General features: G+C 39.6%; 1 protein-coding gene across 1 annotated transcript in view; it reads right to left on the bottom strand.

Moving 5' to 3' along the window:
* Window positions 1-17,934: 17,934 nt before the first annotated feature.
* CUNH12orf54 (chromosome unknown C12orf54 homolog) overlaps window positions 17,935-20,999 on the bottom strand; it is a 13,350-nt gene continuing 10,285 nt past the window's right edge. The window contains 3 exon segments of the mRNA XM_017545699.2: window positions 17,935-17,963; window positions 17,966-18,072; window positions 19,602-19,650. Coding sequence (XP_017401188.1) covers window positions 17,935-17,963; window positions 17,966-18,072; window positions 19,602-19,650 — 185 coding nt within the window.

Genomic DNA, 20,999 nt, shown 5'->3' with positions numbered 1-20,999 from the left:
GACTGTGGTCGTAAAGTTGAATGGTCGTAAGTTGCATAGGTGGTAAGTCGATCAATACCTGTAATTAGCAATATGACTCGTACAAGATACATAAAGCTCTGTACTTCAATTTCTTAGTATATAAAATGCATATAATAGTACTATGTAAGGTTTTAAGGAATAAATATGATATTATATGTAAAGTGCTTCAAACTACCTACTCCTTACTGTTCGCTGACATTTGTTATTATTAAAATTATTTCTTAAAGTTGTAAGTCTAGATGAAACTCAGATAAATTCTCCGATAGGGTGAAGCACTATCAAAAATCAAAGTTGTTTCTGCTAATGCTGCTGTTGTTATTCTTACTTTGTGCCTTTATGAAGAGAGGTGTAAGAAAATCATACTGAAATCATTACCGGTAGAAGCCCACTCCTGCTCATTACCTCAAATAGAAGAAAAATAGGAGGTGTGGAATTATTTTGGAGTGGAGGCTGTTTTTTTTTTTTCTTTTAAAGGGTAAACCACTTTGCAGTTACTGTGGATAATGTCTCTCAGAAAGGAGGGCATGTAATTCATCCTGATAGGTATTGCTACTAGACACCAGACATGACAAGTGGGAGAGAAGTTGGTTGGGACCCATGTAGACACCTGGGGGGATCTTTGATAGAATTGCTAGGGAAGATGTGTATCCCAGGAATGCCTGGAATCTCTGGACAAGTAAGCAAGAGGAAGACTTGAAAGGATTTCATGGTACGAGAATACTTGAGTGGGTATACAGGTTGTAGCAACAACCAACTCTGTGCACTACTGCATATTCTGGACCACTCTCTCAGACAATAGGAGAAAAGTTGGGAATTCATCTTGTAGGACTGCAATGTTAGACTCTGAGCATCTAGCTTCTGCTGGTAATCCTTACCTTACAGGGGGAAGTCCCGACCCACTATTCTCTGATCATACTCTGAAGGCTGTTTAAAACCAGAGTGGAACATTCATTCTTCTGTTTCTTGTACAGATATTTAGATTAGCTTTGTGACTTTCATCCTGAGACATTGTCCCCAGTCTTCATGTCCCAGATTTCTCTCTTATGGCCAGAATGTATTCTCCCTCATGGCCCTCAAGTATGTATTTCATGAGTCTTCAGGTATGGATTACAACAATGCTCTATTTCCTTGAACACTGAATGTTTACCCATAACTGCCAGCTTTGGCCTTACATCCTAAGTCTGACCTTGGGTCAGACTCATGGTGTCCCTGTCAGTTTCCTGGTCCTGGCTATTCCTGAAGAGTTCGAAGCCCAGCCAAGGGGGACATCTGAATCTTTACTAATTAAATCTTTATCTAGAAACTCAGCCTCAAAATCCTTTCCATACCCCAAATACAGATTACCTGTATATCCTGTCCAGCAAGGCAATCTTCTCTTCAACTTGGCTGCAGGATTTTTATTTGGATGCATCTGCTAAAAATAACAATGAACTGGAGAAGATTACTTTTTAAATCTTGTATCATGGTTGAGTTTATAAAATCCTGTTGATGATAAAATGCTTTAGTGAGGTTAAATAGCCGTAGGGCAGGTCTTTTTCTGAAAGGTTCTAAAATGCCCTTTAGTTGTTTTCTTTCTGAAACCAATGTCTCATTCATACGCAGCATAGTTTGGTTTAACCAACCTGCAGAGAAGCTATATTAAGGCTGCTGGTTCAGGTGATTGCCTTTGTTGTATAGGACAACAGCTTTTATTCTCGATAATCACAATATGAAGTCAGATTTAGTAAGAAAGAACTTTAATAACATTGACTGTCATAAGGACCAATGGGGATCTCCTAGGTGTGGCCTTTGAAACATGTAGGTTGATGCAATGGCCAATAATCATTAAGTCCAAATCCTTAGAATCTAGTGGGAGTTGAAAGTGGTGTTTGGCTGGTTCCCCAAGCAGGAAAGAAACAGTTTACAACTGACACTCTAAGGCCTAGTGTCTCTGGGACTTTTCAGGTGAAATCACCTCCAGGCATTTGTTGTGAAAAATGATTTTTTGATCAAATAGTAAAAAGAAAAAAGTTCACAAGCTCACAAACATTTATTTGCATAAAGTTTATTGAGATAGATTTCCTTTGATGGATCCATTTTGATGGCTACACAGGAACCTGTTACAGTTTGATTGGTCAGACTAGGGATATTTAGGGAAGCATTGGTTTAATCGTTTATATTAGAGTCATAAGTAGTAACAGACTGTAGTATAAATGAATATTTGTATTTATTTATTTACAATGAGGCATAACATTTTCATTCAAACTAGACTGTCTTGGCAAAAGATTACTTTCTACTGTCCCCTGCCAATTTATTTATTTATTTATTTTTGGGAGAGGGTCTCACTCCCATTGCCCAGGCTGGAGTGCAGTGGTGCAAACATGGCTAACTGCAGCCTTGATTTCTGGGCTCCGGTAATTCTCCCACCTAAGCCTCCCAAGTAGCTGGGATTGCAGGCATGTGCCATCTCACACAGCTAATTTTTTGTGTTTTTAGTAGAGACAGAGTTTTGCCACATTGCCCAGGCTGGTCTCGAACTCCCAGACTCAAGATACACACCCACCTCGACCTCCTAAAATGCTGGGATTACAGGTGTGAGCCCTGCACTCAGCTCAACTTACTAAGCAAAACAGATACAACTTAAGGATATTTAGAATAATCAATCAGTTTTTTAAAACATTGGCTTTCCTTGCTGATAAATATAGCATTTAAAGCTTTTAGTTTTTATTTATCTTTTGATTAGAAAATTTATTCATAGATGTATCTACGAATTTATACATGTATGGATGTGTATATTTAAGATTTCCTTGAAATATGGTATGACTTGTATATAAATATACAAAATGTATATTTATATATAGATATAAAATGTATATCCCCATATATAACAATGTATGCATACCTCTTTGATTATGTGTATATATGTGTATGTTGCAGTATGAATAATGTATATTGAAAGTGTTATAGTGGTTTTTGTTTTAATAAACCCTGATGAACAATTGTTATTATCTACTCTTTTTGGGTTATTTTTTAAAACAGGAGATTAATTAATTGGACTGAATAAAATAAAAATTAAATTATTTCTGTTCATTGACAGACAACATTAAGACAGTGAGAAAGCAAACCAAAGATTGAGTGAAGATAAATACGGTACCTGTGTATGATGGGGGTATGTGTAGAATATGAAAAGAAGTACTACAAATAAACAATAAAATTTTAAATAGGAAAAACAGTTAAACAGTTCTTTCACAAAAGAGGATTTCCAAATAGCCAATAAGCAAATTAATATAGATGAACATTATTAGGAGGTGTAATTTAAACCGTAATGAGAGACTGCTATACACAGGTCAGAGTCTGAGGTTGCTTATTTTAAATTATTATTAAACTGCTCATATATATTTTTACTGTTTATAACAAAAATATTTTAGAAGAATAAAAGATAAAAGTAATACATTACCATTACTGCAATAATAAAAATATATAGAAAAGTAGGGTTAAATTAAAAATAGATCAACTGGCTAATTTTTGTATTTTTAGTAGAGGCAGGATTTCATCATGTTGGCCAGGCTGGTCTCAAACTGACCTCAGGTGATCCACCTGCCTCAGCCTCCCAAAGTGCTGGGATTACAGGCACGGTGGTGTGAGCCTATAATCCCAGCTACCTAGGAGGCTGAAGCAGGATAATCTCTGGAATCTGGGAGGCAGAGGCTGCAGTGAGCTGAGATCGAGCTACTGCACTCCAGCCTGAGCAACAAAGCAAGACCCTGTCTCAAAAAAAAAAAAAAAAAAATAGATCAACTGGTAGCTTTGAAAATCTCTCTCAATCATTTATGCTGCCTCTTTGGTCATCTCTATTGCAGAATTTCCTACAAAATCTTTTTATAAAGCTGTGAAGCGCTGTTGAAACTTGGAGGCATAGGGCTGCCTTTGTGTAATTATGCTGCCTTACCCTTCTCTTTTTCCGTGATAGGGAATTTTCTTGGGCTTTCTGGTATCTTTCTGTCAATCATGGTCATCCATGTGATATCACTACATATATATGTATATGATATAATCAGCACTCAAGTAGAATGATCACAACAGGCCACTCCTGTGCCTAGACTTTATTTTAAGGAAGTCCCAGGAGTTGTAGCCTGTATCTCACCTTAAGTCCAGGAATGCAAGAAACATTCTATTGTTCGTGGAGGGCACCTTCTGTTGTTTACAGTTATAATGCTCATGGAATATTTTGTTTGGTGGTTTGATTTTTAGTAGCAATTGAGAAGAGGCATTACATGGGAAACATCAGTGACAAGAAGGGTAAGAAAAGTTGTGATTATGGTCAATTGGAATGAAGTGAGTTTGTAAAAAGAGGCCTGAGAAAGGTTTGCGTTAGCATTAAATACATCCTGGGGGCCAGGCACAGTGGCTCATGCCAGTAATCTCAGTGCTTTAGGAGGCTGAGGCAGCACAAGCAGTTGAAGCCAGGAGTTCAAGGCCAGACTGGGCAACACAGCAAAACCCTGTCTCTACAAAAAATAAGAAAAAATAGTTGGGTGTGGTGGCACATGCCTGTGGCCCTAGCTACTCTGGAGGCTGAGGTAGGAGGATCACTTGAGCCCAGATGTTCGAGGCTGCAGTGAGCCACAGTTGCACCCCTGCATTACAGCCTGGGCAACATGGCAAGATGCTAACTCTAAAATAAATAAATAAATTTCCTTTTTGCTGATAGAAAATTTCTCTTATGATACATTCATGCAGTCATAACACAAATTCTGCATAGAAACATACTGTTTCTTGACCAGGCACAGTGGCTCACGCCTATAATCCCACCACATTGGGAGGCCAAGGTGGGTGAATCACAAGGTCAAGAGATAGACACTATCCTGACCAACATGGTTAAACCCCGTCTCTACTAAAAATACAAAACTTAGCTGGGCGTGGTGTTGCATGTGTGTAGTCCCAACTACTTGGGAGGCTGAGGCAGGAGAATTGTTCGAGCCTGGGAGGTGGAGGTTGCAGTGAGCCAAGATCATGCTGCAACAAGAGCAAATCTCCATCTCAGAAAAACAAAAAAGAAACATACTGTTTCTTATAATACCTTGGTATATAGTTCTCCTTTGTGTAACTTGTTAATTTCAGGGATTGTTATTATTAACCACTTGTTCCAGAGGCATTTTCTCCTAGACGTCATATTCTAAAAAGTGCTTATCAACAAGCAGACATTGATATATCATATATTAAGAATGGTTTTTAAAATAATTTGTTCTGTTTAAGGTATTTTTATTCATATTTGGTTGTATTTTGTATGATAGGACTTTATCAATTTTAGCAACTACCCTACATCTGTTTCTGTGTAATGAGGTATTACTCTGTTGCCAGTGGACTTAGAATGTATATATCAAAATTTTGCACAATTGATCATTAAACAACACAGAGGTTAGGAGCACCAGCTCACCACACAGACAAAGATCCATGAATAACTTTTTTTTTTTGAGACAGGGTCTCACTCTTGCCCAAGCTGGAGTGCAATGGCAGGATCCCGGCTCACTGTAACCTCCGCCTCCCAGGTTCCAGCGATTCTCCTGCCTCAGCCTCCTGAGTAGCTGGGATTACAGGTGCCCACCACTACGCCTGGCTAATGTTTGTCTTTTTAGTGGAAATGGGGTTTCACCATGTTGCCCAGGCTGATCTCGAACACCTGACCTCAGGTGATCTGCCTGCCTCGGCCTCCCAAAGTGTTAGGATTACAGGTGTGAGCCACCATGCCCAGCCACTGTGAATAACTATGATGGTACAAAAACTTTACTAGTAGCCTACTGTTGACCAGAAGCATTGCCAATAACTAAACAGTTGATTAACATATATTTTGTATGTTATATATATTATATATACTGTATTCTTACAATGAAGTAAGCTGGAGAAAAGAAAATGTACTAGGAAAATCATAAGGAGAAAAAATATATTTACTATGCACTAAGTGGAAGTGCACCGTTACAAAGGTCTTCGTCCTCGTAGTCTTCAGGTTGAGTAGGCTAAGGAGGAGGAGGAAGAGGAGGGGTTGGCCTTGCGTTCTCAGGGATGGCAGGAATGGACCCATACAGTTCAAACCTATGTTGTTCTAGGGTCCACTGCAGGTCCATTTTATTTAATTTTCTCTATTTAAAATGTAATAATCACTAGATTCTACAATACTAGCAAGGTTCCTCATTTTCCAATAAAAAATAAGTGAAAATTATCAAATGTCCACAAATAGAGGAATGCTGTTTTATTCTACCCGACTTTCAGGCATTTCTTTAATTCAGGTATGGAAAGGAACATATGGGGAACACGTGTGTGGCAGAGTTGAATGTTGCACTTTCCCATAGAATGAGAACATCGTAGACTCCCTGTCTTCTTCCTAGATTTCCTGTACACGTGGGAATGTAGGTGTGATGTGGTGGTTAATGATAACAGATCTGTTCTAACATCTATTAATAAGTCCAGGGAAAAGGCAACTGGCCACAATTGTTGGCAACAGCTTTTAAAACATAAGACTTTTTGCATCTGTTTCTCTGTGAACCCTATTATAAAACTGAGCACAACAGGATAAGTACAAATCAATGTCTTTTATAATATTCTGCATTTTGATGGTAACTGTCATCCACTCTGCACAATTGTATCTAGCTTTGCCTGCTGAGTTTCATAAGAATTTTTCCATAGTAAATATTTTATTATCACTAACAAATGAAATAAAATTTCACAGTAACATCATTTCATACTTTTCAAACTAGTATCATATTTTTTCTTTTATTTTAATTTTTATTTATTTTTCTTTTTTTTAGAGACCAGGTCTCTCTATGTTGCCCAGGCTGGAGGGCAGTGGCTATTCACAGGCATGATCCCACTACTGATCAGCACGGGAGTTTTGACCTGCTCTGTTTCCTACCTTGGCCGGTTTACCCCTCCTTAGGCAACCTGGCGGTCCCCGCTCCCAGGAGGTCACCACATTGATGCTGAACTCAGTGTGGACACCCGATCCACACAGCGCACTACAGCCCAGAACTCCTGGACTCAAGCGATCCTCCAGCCTCAGCCTCCTGAGTAGCTGGGACTACAGGCACACGTCACTGCACCTAGAAGTACCATATTTTTTAAGGCAGTGGTATTTAATGCAGGGGAGAAACAGTCATTTACCTCAGTTGTGGTATCATAGTAAACTGGCCAACCCTTTTGGAAAGCAATCTGTCAATGTGTGACAGAAATCTTACCAATATTTTTACCCATTAACCCAGCGGTTGCATTTCAGGTATGATTTTAAATGCCAAATAAATGATCATTGTTACATTTTTATAATTTACTTCCTTACATTGTTTAGAACAGTGAAGTTGGACTTTCATGCTTATAAATAACATTATATTTTGAAAGGGAAGGCAGAGTCTCGCTCCGTAGCCAAGGCTGGAGTGCAGTGGCACGATCTCGGTTCACTGCAACCTCTGCCTCCCAGGTTCAAGAGATTCTCATGCCTCAGTCTCTTGAGTAGCTAGGATTACAGGCATGCACCACCAAGCCTGGCTATTTTTTTTTAAAAAAATATTTTTAGTGGAGATGGGGTTTCACCATGTTGGCCAGTCTGGTCTCGAACTCCTGACCTCAGGTGATCCAGCCCCCCTTGGCCTCCCAAAGTGTTGGGATTACAGGCATGAGCCACCGCACCTGGCCTAACACTTTTCATACTGTATTGCCTTTCAAAACAAGTGAGCTAGCCAGCACTAACCAAAAAGGTTTAGCGTTTTCCTCACCCTGAGTAATGTGACTATAAATTTATTTGGCTTTCAGCTTCACAGCAATGTGGTCCACTATCTATTTTTTTTAATAAGTTTTATACTTTAGAACAGTTTTAGGCTTATAGCAAAATTGAGCTGAAACTGTATAAAGCTTCTGTGTACCTCTGCCCCTAACATGCACAGTCTCTCCAACTATCAATATTCCACACTAGAGTGGTCCATTTGTTATAATTAATGGACCTACGTTGATATATTATCGCCCAAGGTCTATAGTTTACATCAAAGTTCACTCTTGGTGTACATTCTATGGGTTTTGACAAATGTATAATGACATGTATCTGCCATTATAACATCATACAAAATGTCATTGCCCTAAAAATCCTCTGTGCTCTGCCTACTCATCCCTCCCGCCCCACAATCCCTGGCAACCATTGATCTTTTCACTGTCTCTGTAGTTTTGTCTTTCCTAGAGTGTCATATAGTTGGAACCATCCTGTATGAAGCCTATTCAGAGTAGCTTCTTTTGCTTGGTAATATGCATTTAAGTTTCCTTCCTGTGTTTTTATGTCTTGATCACTCATTTTTTTTTTTAGTGTTAGGGCTGAGTAATATTCTGTTGTCTGGATGTATGACAGTTTACCTATTCCCCTACTGAAGGACATCTTGTTTGCTTCCAGTTTTTGGCAACTGTGAATAAAGCTGCCGTAAACATCCATGTGCAAGATTTTGTGTAGATATACATTTTTGACTCTTTTGAGTAAATATCAAAATGATTATTTGGTAAGAGTATGTTTAGATTTTTAAGAAACTGCCAAACTATCTTCCAAAGTGGACATACCATTTTGCATCCTCACCAGCAATGAATGAGAATTTCTGTTGCTGCACATCCTCCCAAGAATTTGGTGGTGTCAGTATTTTGGATTTTGGCTATTCTAATAGGTGTGTAGTGGCATCTCATTATTGTTTTAATTTGCAATTACCTAATGACCTTTATATGGAGGCATCTTTTTTTTTTTTTTTTAATACGGAGTCTTGTTCTGTCACCAGGCTGGAGTGTAGTGGAACAGTCTCGGCTCACTGCAACCTCCACCTCCCAGGCTCAAGCGATTCTCCTGCCTCAGGCTCCTGAGTAGCTGGGATTACATGCACCCACCACCACACCTGGCTGATTTTTGTATTATTATTTAGAGGCAGTGTTTCACCATGTTGGCCAGGTTGGTGTCAAACTCCTGACCTCAGGTGATCTGCTCACCTTGGCCTCCCAAAGTGCTGGGATTACAAGTGTGAGCCACTGTGCTCAGCCTTTTTAGATTATTATTTTCCATCTGTATATATTTTTTACTGAGGTATCTGTCCTTTTGCCCACTTCTAAATTGAATTGGTCATTTTCTTATTGTTCTTTGTATATTTTGGATAATAGTCCTTTATGGANTTTTAACTGTGCTGTTTATTTTATTGTTGAGTTTTAGGAGTTATTTGTAATTTTGGATAACAATCCTTTATTAGATGTGTCTTGCAAATATTTTCTCCCAGTCTGTGGTTTGTCTTCTCATTCTCTTGACAGCATTTTTTTCAAAGGAGAAATTCTGAATTTTAATGAAATCTAGCTTATCAATGATTACTTCCATGGATTATGCCTTTGATGTTGCATCTAAAAAGTTATCTCCGTACCCCAAATAATTTAGATTTTCTCCTGTGTTATATTCTAGTTTTATAGTTCTGTGTTTAACATTTAGGCATTTGATTCATTTTTAGGTTAATGTGAAGCCTGTGTCTAGATTCATTTCTTTGCATGTAGATGTTCAGTTGCTCCAAAATCATTTGTTGAAAAGACTATGTTTTCTCCATTGCATTGCCTTTGCTCCTTTGTCAAAGACCAGTTGACCATATTTGTGTGGACTTATGTCTGCGCTATATATGTATTCTATTCCATTAATCTATTTGTTTGTCCAATACCACACTATCTGGTTATTTAAAGCTTTATAGTAAGTCTTGAAGTCAGGTAGTGTCAGTCCTCTGATACATTTTTCTCCCTCAATATTGTTGGTTATCCTGGTTATCTTGGGTATTTTGCGTCTACATATAGACAGTCAGTTTGTTGACAGTCACAAAATAACTTTCTGGGATTTGGTTGGGATTGCATTGAATCTATAGATTCAATCTATAAATCAATCAGTAGACATAGGTTGACTCTATAGATCAATTTGAGAAGACTGACTTCTTGACAATATCGAATCTTTCTATTCATAAACATGGTATATCTCTCTATTTAGTTACAGTTTGATGTCTTTCACCAGTTTTGTAGTTTTGTTTGTACATAGTGTGCTAGATTTACACCTAAGTATTTCTTTTTTTGGGGTGCTAGTGTAAACGGTATTGTGTTTTTAACTTGAAATTCAATTTTTACATTGATGATATATAGGAAAGGGATTGACTTTTGTATATTAATCTTGCATCCTGCAACCTTGCAATAATTGCTGGTTAGTTCCAGGAATCTTTACATCAATCTTCTGGATTTTTTACATAGATGATTGCATCATCTGTGAACAAAGAGTTTTATTTTCTCCATGTACATGTATATATGTACATATATATATATATGTAACTGCATTAGGACTTCCAGAATGTTGTGGAAAAGGAGTGGTGAGAGGGCATTATGCATTTTAAATATTGCTAATCATTTCATAAATCTACAAATTTAGCTGCTTTTCTGTCTTTTCCATAGCTTTGCCCTGTTATTTTAGCACTTTCCATAGGGCCTCACATACAGATCAGTGAATTTCCTATTCCTTTGTCTGGATGTACCATATGTTTATTCACCAACATTGAATTCATGGCCAACTACACTGTAACTTTTGCCTGAATCAGACCTATCTAACATAGGTATTTTCTTTGTAAGGCTCTTCACAGGCTTCTTATACTTAGAAATACTAGACAGCACTTCAGCACTATGCTTGGGACCATTTTAAACAGTGAAATCACCAACAAAAAACATAAAAGCACAAAAAAATGTGGTATTAAATAGACTGCAAAAAACATACCTGTTTACAATATGAGAATTGAAACAAGAAGGCAGAGCTTTGTCTTGTTCAACCTCAGTTGGGAACATACACTTTGGGTGATTCAAATTTTTCACTACTCTCTGAAAGTCTTTGAATAACCACAAAGTATCATGAGAATTGATTTTGGGGTTACAAATTAATCTTAGAAAATAAGTGATTCACAAATAAGCATTTGAAATAGTGCTTAACATCATTAGTCATTAGAAAAATATACTACATACTCCAGAGTGGCTAAAAATTAAAAAGACTCACAATACCAAGTATTGATGAAAATGTGTAGTAACTGGATCTCTCATTTATCGGTAGGAATGTAAAAAATGGTATATCCAATTTGGAAAATAATTGGACAGTTTCTTTTTCTTTTCTTTCTTTCTTTCTTTTTTTTTCTGAGACAATCTCACTCTTGTTGCACAGGCTGGAGTGCGATGGCATGAACCTGACTCACTGCAACCTCTGCCTCCCAGTTCAAGTGATTCTCCTGCCTCAGCCTCCCAAGTAGCTGGGATTACAGGCATGTGCCACCACACCTGGCTAATTTTGTATTTTTAGTACAGACTGGGTTTCACCACGTTGATCTCAAACTCCTGACCTCAGGTAATCCACCCTCCTCAGCCTCCCAAAGTTCTGGGATTATAGGTGTGAGCCACCGCGCCTGGCCTGTCAGTTTCTTATAAAGTTACCCTTGTCATATTATCCACTGCACACCTGTGCATAAAGTTTATGTCATCTTTATTTATAGTAAAAGCCTGTGGGGAAAACACCAAATATCTATTAACTCTTGAATAAAAATCTGGTGGTATATGTATATAAGGTAACACATTCAGCATTAAAAAGAAATAAACCACTCAGACATGGAAGAATAAGGATGAATTGCCAAAGCATTATGTTAAGGAAAGAAGATAAAAATACCACATGCAGTATGATTTAACTTATATGAAATTCTAGAAAACGCAAAACTACAGTGACCTAAATCAGATCCATGGTCGCCAAGGAGGATGGGAGGCTTGGCAGGCTGGGGACAGAGACTGATGGTGAGGGCACATGAGGGAACTTAGTTTAATAGGGATCATCCTGTATCTTGATTTTGGTGGTGATTACACGGCTGCCTAGATTTGCCAAAGCTCATCAAATTGTATGCTTAAAATGAGTTGATTTTTTAATGTAAATTATTAAATAAAGATGTTAAAAAGATAATAAACTTTAATGTACACAGATGTAAAATGTATGACATGAATAGAAAAAAACAATGGGAGTGGAAAATAGGAGTATATTGTTTTAAGGTTTTTATATTTTACCTTATGAGATAGTATCATACTATTTGAAAGTTGAATTCGAAAAGGAGATAAAGTTATAAGTAGGTAAGTTAAAAATTCATATTATAAACTGAGAAAATACTAAAAAAACCTAGAATTTGTAGCTAATAATCCAGTAGTGGAAATAAAATGAAGGGCTAAAATATATTCAATTAGTCCAAAAGAAGGTAGGAAAACAGGCAAAAAGGAATAAATTACAAAATGGAAAAAGAGAAAATCACATGATGGTCACTTTATATCCAACTACTGACATGTACATTATACATACGTGGTCTAAAAACTCCAGCTGAAGGTAGAAATTATAGAATAAATAAAAAAGCAAGACTTAAATATAAGTTTAAATATAAATATGATTTAAATATAAAAACACATAGATTAAAAGTAAAAGGATAGAAAAAGGCATATCACCCAAAGCTCTAATCATAAGTGAGAGGAGTTCTGTTAAAGGGAAAAGGGTACAAGTGGTGAGAAATGGGAGAAATGATAGCATGTGTAGATGATATTGAAATAACTGGAACAACGAAAAAGAAAAAGTGATTCGGGGGAAAAAGGGGAGAATTGTGGGAGCAATGCTCTTGAGAAGGCTTGATCCTTTATGGACCTAGTGCACAAGTAGAGGACGTCCCCAGAGATAGGAGCATGGAGAGTGCATCCAAGTAGACAAGCGGGCCACCTTCACTCTTTCCTACGTATCATTTTGCCCTATCCAATGTTTAGATCTCCACTTATTTTTTCTCTTCCTTTTTTTGATATTGTGTTGTCTAGAACAGTCAGAACTATGTTGAAATATAGCAATGCTATTAGAAATCAGTCTTTTAATGACATTTTCAATGTGTTACTTCTGATATACTGATTCCCTTGTCACTGTCATTGATAAGGAAATAGGTGGAAAGGTACTTTTTCAGGCTTATTCTAGGCTAATCAACTTGGTATTGCAGACAGGTGACCTAGGCAATGAGGATGTGCACCAAGGGCACACTTCCATACACACTCTAAAGCAGGAAGCCTCCCATGCCAATTCAGTCTTAGTATTGATTTGTAAAACCCGCTCTCCTCCATTGTCCTGGCTCCTTCAAAGTCCTAGTCTTCCCATGGGCCTTCTCCCCAAAAGTCCTTAATACTCTCTAGGGGCTACATTCTTTTCCCTTAAAATTTAGGAAGTAAAAGTTGTGAAGATCTCCCCCACCTCTTAGCCCAGGAACGATGGCATGGTAACAAAAGCAAATAAGTATAATTGACTAGGTGGTTGAAAAAGCTCCTAAATCTTTCCTTTGCAGTGCGAATTCATCTAACAATGTGTTTGAAGTCTCTGCTCTGATGTCTTATAGACTCTCAAATGTATTTCCAAAAGTAAACTTTTGTTTTCATCTCCAAAGTTTCTTCTTCTCAGTCGTCTCAATTTCTTTTTTTTTTTTTTAGACGGAGTTTCGCTCTTGTTACCCAGGCTGGAGTGCAATGGCGCGATCTCGGCTCACCGCAACCTCCGCCTCCTGGGTTCAGGCAATTCTCCTGCCTCAGCCTCCTGAGTAGCTGGGATTACAGGCACGCGCCACCATGCCCAGCTCATTTTTTGTATTTTTAGTAGCGACGGGGTTTCACCCTGTTGACCAGGATGGTCTCGATCTCTTGACCTCGTGATCCACCCGCCTCGGCCTCCCAAAGTGCTGGGATTACAGGCTTGAGCCACCACGCCCGGCTGTTGTCTCAGTTTCTAATAATGTGTTGCCTCCTTTCACCCAGTTGCTCCGGTTGGTGTCCTGGATCATCCTTGATGATCCTGTGACATTAGTGCTCCCTCACTTAATGCCATTCATACTGGAGATATTGTGGCAGTTGTAATTTCTTTATCTCTTTATCTCTATGTTCTTTAAGCTCAATGTCTGACTCACAATAGACAATATTTTCTTTGTAAATGAACGAAGTTCCTCAATATCATTTATTTATCTATTTATTTATTTTTGAGACAGTGTCTTGCTCTGCTGCTCAGGCTGGAGTGCAATGGCACGATCTCAGCTCACTGCAACCTTGACCTCCTGGGTTCAAGCAATTCTCCTGCCTCAGCCTCCCGAGTAGCTGGGACTACAGGTGCCCACCACCAAGCCTAACTAATTTTTGTATTTTTAGTAGATATGGGGTTTCAGTATATTGGCCAGGCTGGTTGTGAACTCCTGACCTCAGGTGATCCACCTGCCTCAGCCTCCCAAAGTGCTGGGATCCACAGTGCCCAGCCTCAATATCATTTATTAATGAGCCCTTCCAATCCTTCTTGATTAGGAATTTTTGGCTATCACAGGCTGAAACATGCCTGGATCATGAATTGCATTTCTAGTCTACTCGTTACCTCTGCCTTATAATATGATACAATATAATTTCACTGGCTGCAACTTTGAGAAGTAAAAATTTGAAGGTAACTCCATTAATATTTGAAGGTAACTCCATTAATACCTTGATTTGTTTTTGGACATTTTGTCTTATGCTTCTGGATGAATTTTACTACCCATTTGTATAAAATATCTTGCTTATATTTTACATTTAAGTGTTTTTAGAAATGGAAAACACTGGGTTGGATGAGGTGGCTCATGCCTGTAATCCCAGCACTTTGGGAGGCCGAGGTGGGCAGATTGCCTGAAGTCAGGAGTTCAAGACCAGTCTGGCCAACACATCATAAAAGTTAAAATCAAGAGAGAGACTGGGTGAAAATATTTGCCATATATAGATGGGTGTGTATATACACACATATATACACACATATATAAACCCATACAGACTGATATATTCATATGTATAAATCATGTATGCAATGTTTAGAATATATAAAAAGCTTCTAAGTAAAGCACCAAGCCAGACTCCCTGTCTAATCCAACATCAAGTATTTATTTATCGAGAATTGATTGTGCCAGCCACTGTGTAAGACACTGGAAATACAACAGTGATACAGCACAGGCAATAAAACAAGTAAATAAATAAACAAGGTATAAATTGTGCCAAGAGCAGGGGAGAAAATAAAGGGGCAGTGCAATAGAACAGAAGTCCTAAGCTGCTGGCCTGGGACCCAGATGTAGCCTGATGACATGCTCAGCTTGCAGAGTGCTTTTTACAAAAAAATTTAGACCAACATCTAAAAATCCAGAGATTTCATGTAAAACCAACATTTCCAACTTACCTTTAAAAATTAGATTTGGGGGGCCAGGTGGGGTGGGTCACACCTGTAATCCAAACACTTTGGGAGACTGAGGCAGGTGGATCACGAGGTCAGGAGTTTGAGACCAGCCTGGCCAATATGGCGAAACCCCATCTCCACTAAAAATACAAAAATTAGTTGGGCATGGTGGTGTGCACCTGTAATTCCAACTACTCAGGAGGCTGAGGCAGGAGAATCACTTAAGCCTAGGAGGCAGATGCTGCAGTGAGCTGAGATCATGCCACTGCACTCCAGCTTGGATGACAAGAGCAAAACTCTGATTCAAAAATAAATAAATAAATAAATAAAATAAAGAAATGGAAAACACTGACAATACTTTTAATACTATTGAGCTAGCATGAAAATAGAGGGCACACTTGTCTGGTTTTTGTTTTCAATATAATCCAATAATTATGGTGCTCCTTATCAGGTAATTTAAAGTGTTAAATAATTAAAATTTGTATTTTAACAAATGCCAAGTCAACATCTATAAGGTGAAGATTTTTAAAAAGTTACCTTTTTGCTATAATGTGTTCTGATTATTATTATTATTAAGTTGTAAGGTATTATTTATTAGACGATCTATGGCAAACAGGATTTTTTAAATTGCATTTTAGGTTTTGGGGTACATGTGAAGAACATGCAAGATTGTTGCATAGGTACACACATGGCAGTGTGATGTGCTGCCTTCCTCCCCATCACCTGTATCTGGTATTTCTCCCCATGCTGTTCTGATGATTATTTTGCTGGTGGTGTGACCAATTCCCATTCCTGGGGTTAAATTTTATATTGTATAATATTTAATATGTTATGTTCATTTGTTCCGATTTGTTTAAAAGAAATAAAAATTCTACTTTCCCTGTCATGTAATGTGTGCATTTATATACGCAAAGATTGCCGTCTTTGACAAATATCCTGAATAGTCCTTTCTTGCAGGAAATATTATTGGACTAGGAGGTCTTTTCACAGGCTGGGAGAAGAATTGTCTTTAAATGGTAGACTGTGAGATCATCCAAATCAAAGGATATTGGAAATGAAAGGCACCTTCAGGATTTTCTAGTGATGGCTACTTATTTTATGGGAGAGGAAACTGAGGCCCACAAAGAAGGAAAACTTAGACAAAGTCAGAATGAGTTTATGACCTAATAGTGCAGGTTCTCCCATGCTATAGTGCTGTTCTTTGAAGCAAATGCGGTATCACACTTGGAAATTCTGTCACTACTCATTCCACAGCCTAGGAAGAACCAGGAGGGCAGGTCTTTTATGTCACATTTATTTCATCAGCTGTTTGTTTGCTGGTTTCTTTGCTTTGGTGGTTGGAATGTGCTTGGGTCTCATGTGATTTCTCAGTTTCCAGTTTTAGCCGTAGACCCTGGCATCTTCACTGATGGGCACCACGCTCTCTTCTAGGTTCAGTGATGATGTCTGCCTAATATCTTTCCCTTTTCCAGCAGCTGAAGCTGTGCTGTAGATGTCACGGTCACATGGATGGGAATAAAATAAATTTATTTTCCTCCCTGCTAGACAATTTACTAGGCAGGAAACCCTGAGAACAGGCAGTCCTCGTGGTGATGCTTCTACCCTTGCGACCCCCTCCCAAGACATCCGACAGGAACTAAGGTGGAGACCACATTCTCTCTGTGTACTTTCCACTTCAGCATCTTTGCTATCCTACACTTGCTGTCCATATCACACTAGAGGAAGGAAGCTTCCTGCCTTACAATCTGAACCCAAACTGGGTTTTGATCTAGGTTTTGTGTGTGTATGCATTACATTCAGCAAAATATAATCTTAATGCTAAAATACTGAAATACTTTGTGTATTTTGATGATTTGTGGGGGAAACAGGATAAAATATTTCAAAGGGGGCTATTCAAGAAGATACAGAATCACTGTACTTAGGCACAGGCAGATGAAACCCATTTTCTCCATCACCTATAACCCAGATTCTTTCTTAAAAGGAACAGCTAATGAGCCCTAGAGAAGGCCATAGAGAGGGCGTGGCTAGTATAGTCTATGCCACAGGGTGAGCACCTGAGGCAGTCTTCTTCTTCAGGTGAGTTTGGTGTCAGATGAGCCTATGGAGCAGGAGAGTGAAAGGGGTTGAGGAAACAGCCTGCCACTTAAACAGTGCCTTTGGGGAAGCATACTCAAGTGCTTTCTGAAAGAAAACCTGGACGAGGGAGTCTATAAAGGATAGACTGTGTTTGATTCTTGATACTGAATTAAGCCCCCAAAGTAGTATTCGTTTCTAGAGCACTTTCCAGAGGGAATGATGGGCCTCGCGTCCATTAGTGTGTTTTAAAACTTTCCACCTTTCCATCTCTTTATCCCACAACTGTCTGTTCCTGATTCCAAACGCTATCCACACCTGATGCACTATTTGGCTCTTTGTCTTGATCACAGAGACCAAAAGAACCTGGCCTTAGCCCTGCCTTCACTTGTCCACCTTCTCACCCCATTGCCCCTTGTACGACTGCACCTGCTTCGTGGGGTGCTGCCCTGCCATAGATGAGGACCTTTGAGGCCTGGGTTCCCGACTACCACAGATGGGCAGGGTGGAGCTCAGGGGAAAAGCTGCCTGGGTAAAACACCTGGCTGAAGCAGAGATGTCCTTCTTCCTTGGTTCTAGAATTAGGGTCCAGGGTAGTAAGCTGACTGGAGAGCTGTGTCTTCACGTGGTGGATACGATCTCCTGACGGCTGCTCTCTAGTGCCGAACTGCAATCTTCTCAACTTTGGGGTCATGCAGGAGTCTGGAAGCTTTATGCTTCTGTGCCAAATAAGAGGAAGTTGTGCACATGTGAGGGAAAGATATCTTACCCTTTTAGTCCCCTCCCTGGCCTCCACTACCCTTAGGGATCCTATTATTACACTCCACCGAGAATGGGCGTCTCTGGCTCTGGAAGTTGCAATTTCCTGTTGGTTGCGTGGCTCACAGGAAAAAGCCCATGCTGGGTGGGCTTCAGGAGAGGAACCTATTGCATCCCATGTTTTCATCAGGACAATTCCTCCTGCTTTACTCAGAGGAATAATAAAATTAAATAATATCATATATCTGAAAGGATTTTGACCAATCAAAAGCACTCCTCATATGCAAAGATTTACAATAGTTACATTTAGAGTTTTGTAAATATGAAATCACTTTTCACGTATTCCTTCCATGGTTTCAGCACTGAGCAAGTTAAAGCATAGCAATCCATTTCTTTTTTCTTTTTTTTTTTTTTTAAGCAATCCATTTCTTTAAAAAGAATGGCTTTATTTCATGAGAGTCAATTTTCTGATATAGAGACAAATTCTGTTCAAACAGGAATCTAAGGAGTTCACCTTTTCCATTTACTGGTTTGGGAAAAACCATAACATGGCAAGTTAATTTTTTTTTTTAAACACTATCTTTAAAGCTCTCTGAGGAACATAGTGCTGCTGTCTTTCTTGACTACCTAGTTCTATTTCTCAGCTGCACTATTGAAAAGTTTTTCCTCCCAATGTCTAATTTAAATCTGTGTTGCAGTAGCCTGATCTTTTTTCTCCTCATCTTGTTATGGAAGGGAAAGTCCCAATATTAGGGCACTGGGGTCTCAAACTTTTGTTAATTTTCTTTATAACTTTCTTCTAAGTCCCCGGATTCTTTTTTTTTTTTTTTTTTTTTTTTTTTTTTTGAGATAGGGTCTTGCTCTGTTGTTCAGGCTGGAGGGCAGTGGCACGATTATGGCTCACTGCAGTCCTGACTTCCCCAGGCTCAGATTATCCTCCCACCTCAACCTCCACAGTAGCTGGGACTACAGGCGTGCACCACCACACCTGGCTAATTTCGTATTTTTTTGTGGAGACAGGTCTCACAGTGTCGAACTCCTGTGCTCAAGCAATCCAACCACCTTGGCCTCCAAAAGTACTGGGATTACAGGTGTGAGCCACCCCATGCCCAGCCTATGTCCCTGATTCTTTATTCCTTCTTTGCAGCTTTCCTTTCCTAGCTGTCATTCTATGTTCCCTTGTTCCCTCAACTGAGTTAAGATAATTTCTTAAAATCTCTTATGGTGAGGTTCAGGGCTGATCCTGAGATCCCAGGGATTTCTGATGGGGCCGAGGTTGGAGGAGGAAGCCCAGGCTCTGTAGTTCATCACAAGTAAAGATAGTCAGGTCAGGGAGTGGGGAACTTCTTGCCCTTTTGGAAGAAATGTGTATTGGAAGCACAGGCTTCTGAAGGCTTGAGGCTCAGAGCTAGCTATATTCATGGCTAAGCACACCCACATCCAGGTGGGTGCCATCTCCCTTGGACCTTGTCAGAATAGGGACACTTACCCAGTTCTGGGTGCGGATGTCATGGGTGTCATGCAGCAATTGCTCATCCCTGAAGTGGACACAGAAAAAAGTCCTTCTGTTACAGGGTCCTGAACATGTCTCCCCAGCTGCCCAGCTCACATTCCTGGTTTGAAGTATAGCCAAAGTGGGAAGGGCCAGACTCGAAGGGACACTGAGGTCCTAACAAGCCCGACAGAGAGGCAGTTGCAGAATGTGGCACCAGAAATCTGGCCCCCTGTGAAGCAGAGGGAATCATGGCCACTGAAGCTCTGTTCATCTAGGGCCGGGGACTGAGTGCTTCCGTCCCCTTGCTACTGGAGCAAGTCCCTGGTAGCTCACCTCTTATCTCCATTTATTTTGTATGAAAAATGGATACAGTGAGACTTGAAGTCTCCTCGTCTCACCCTGGATTTTACCCTCCCATCTTTCAGGAAGTGGAAAAGCAATAGAAGCAGCTAGATCCTAAATCCACATTTTAAAAAAAATTATACTTTAAGTTCCGGGGTACATGTGCAGAACATGCAGGTTTGTACATAGGTATACACGTGCCGTGGTGGTTTGCTGCATCCATCACCCCCTCATCTACATTAGGTATTTCTCCTAATGCTATCCCTCCATATCCCCCCACCCCCTGCTATCCCCTCCCCAGCCCCCAGCCCCCAACAGGCCCCAGTGTGTGATGTTCCCCTTCCTGTGTCCATGTGTTCTCACTGTTCAACACCTACTTATGCGTGAACATGTGGTGTTTGGTTTTCTGTTATTGTATCAGTTTGCTGAGAATGATGGTTTCCAGCTTCACCCATGTCCCTCCAAAGGACATGAATGCATCCTTTTTTACGGCTGCATAGTATTCCATGGTGTATATGTGCCACATTTTCTTTATCCAGTCTATCATTGGTGGGCATTTGGGTTGGTTCCAAGTGTTTGCTATTGCAACAGTGCCACAATAAACATACGTTTGCATGTGTCTTTATGATAGAATGCTAAATCCACATTTTTATAGCCCAGGTAATCAGGCAGGAGTTCCCAGGGCCCTGCAGTGAACTATCTGGAAATCAGGCTTCTAAAGATGAAGGAGAGCATTCTGCAAGCGGTGGTAAGCTTGGCCTTTTTTGACCTTTTGACCCTTAGGGATCAGCATCCAAGAAAAGTATTTCACGAGCCTCTGGCTCTCACAGTGGAGGCCATAGTTCCTTGTTCTGGAATGGAGGTGATGGGCCAGGTTTGGGGAAAGATCAGAGGGAGTCTCCTCTGGGACTGTCTGTATTTAAAGATTTCCAAGAAGATTTGTACTCTAAGGAACTCAGTTTTGCGGCAGGGCTGAAAAAGCATAGAGTGGTTCCAATGCCAGAGAGACCAAGAGAAGTCAGTGTCTCCTTCAGATTTCCTCCTCTCCGT

Source organism: Cebus imitator, unplaced genomic scaffold (genome assembly GCF_001604975.1).
Source record: "Cebus imitator isolate Cc_AM_T3 unplaced genomic scaffold, Cebus_imitator-1.0 Scaffold181, whole genome shotgun sequence".
NCBI classification, from domain to species: domain Eukaryota; kingdom Metazoa; phylum Chordata; class Mammalia; order Primates; family Cebidae; genus Cebus; species Cebus imitator.
The sequence above is the reverse complement of the archived record's forward strand: the minus strand, read 5'-3'. Positions and strand labels throughout refer to the sequence as shown.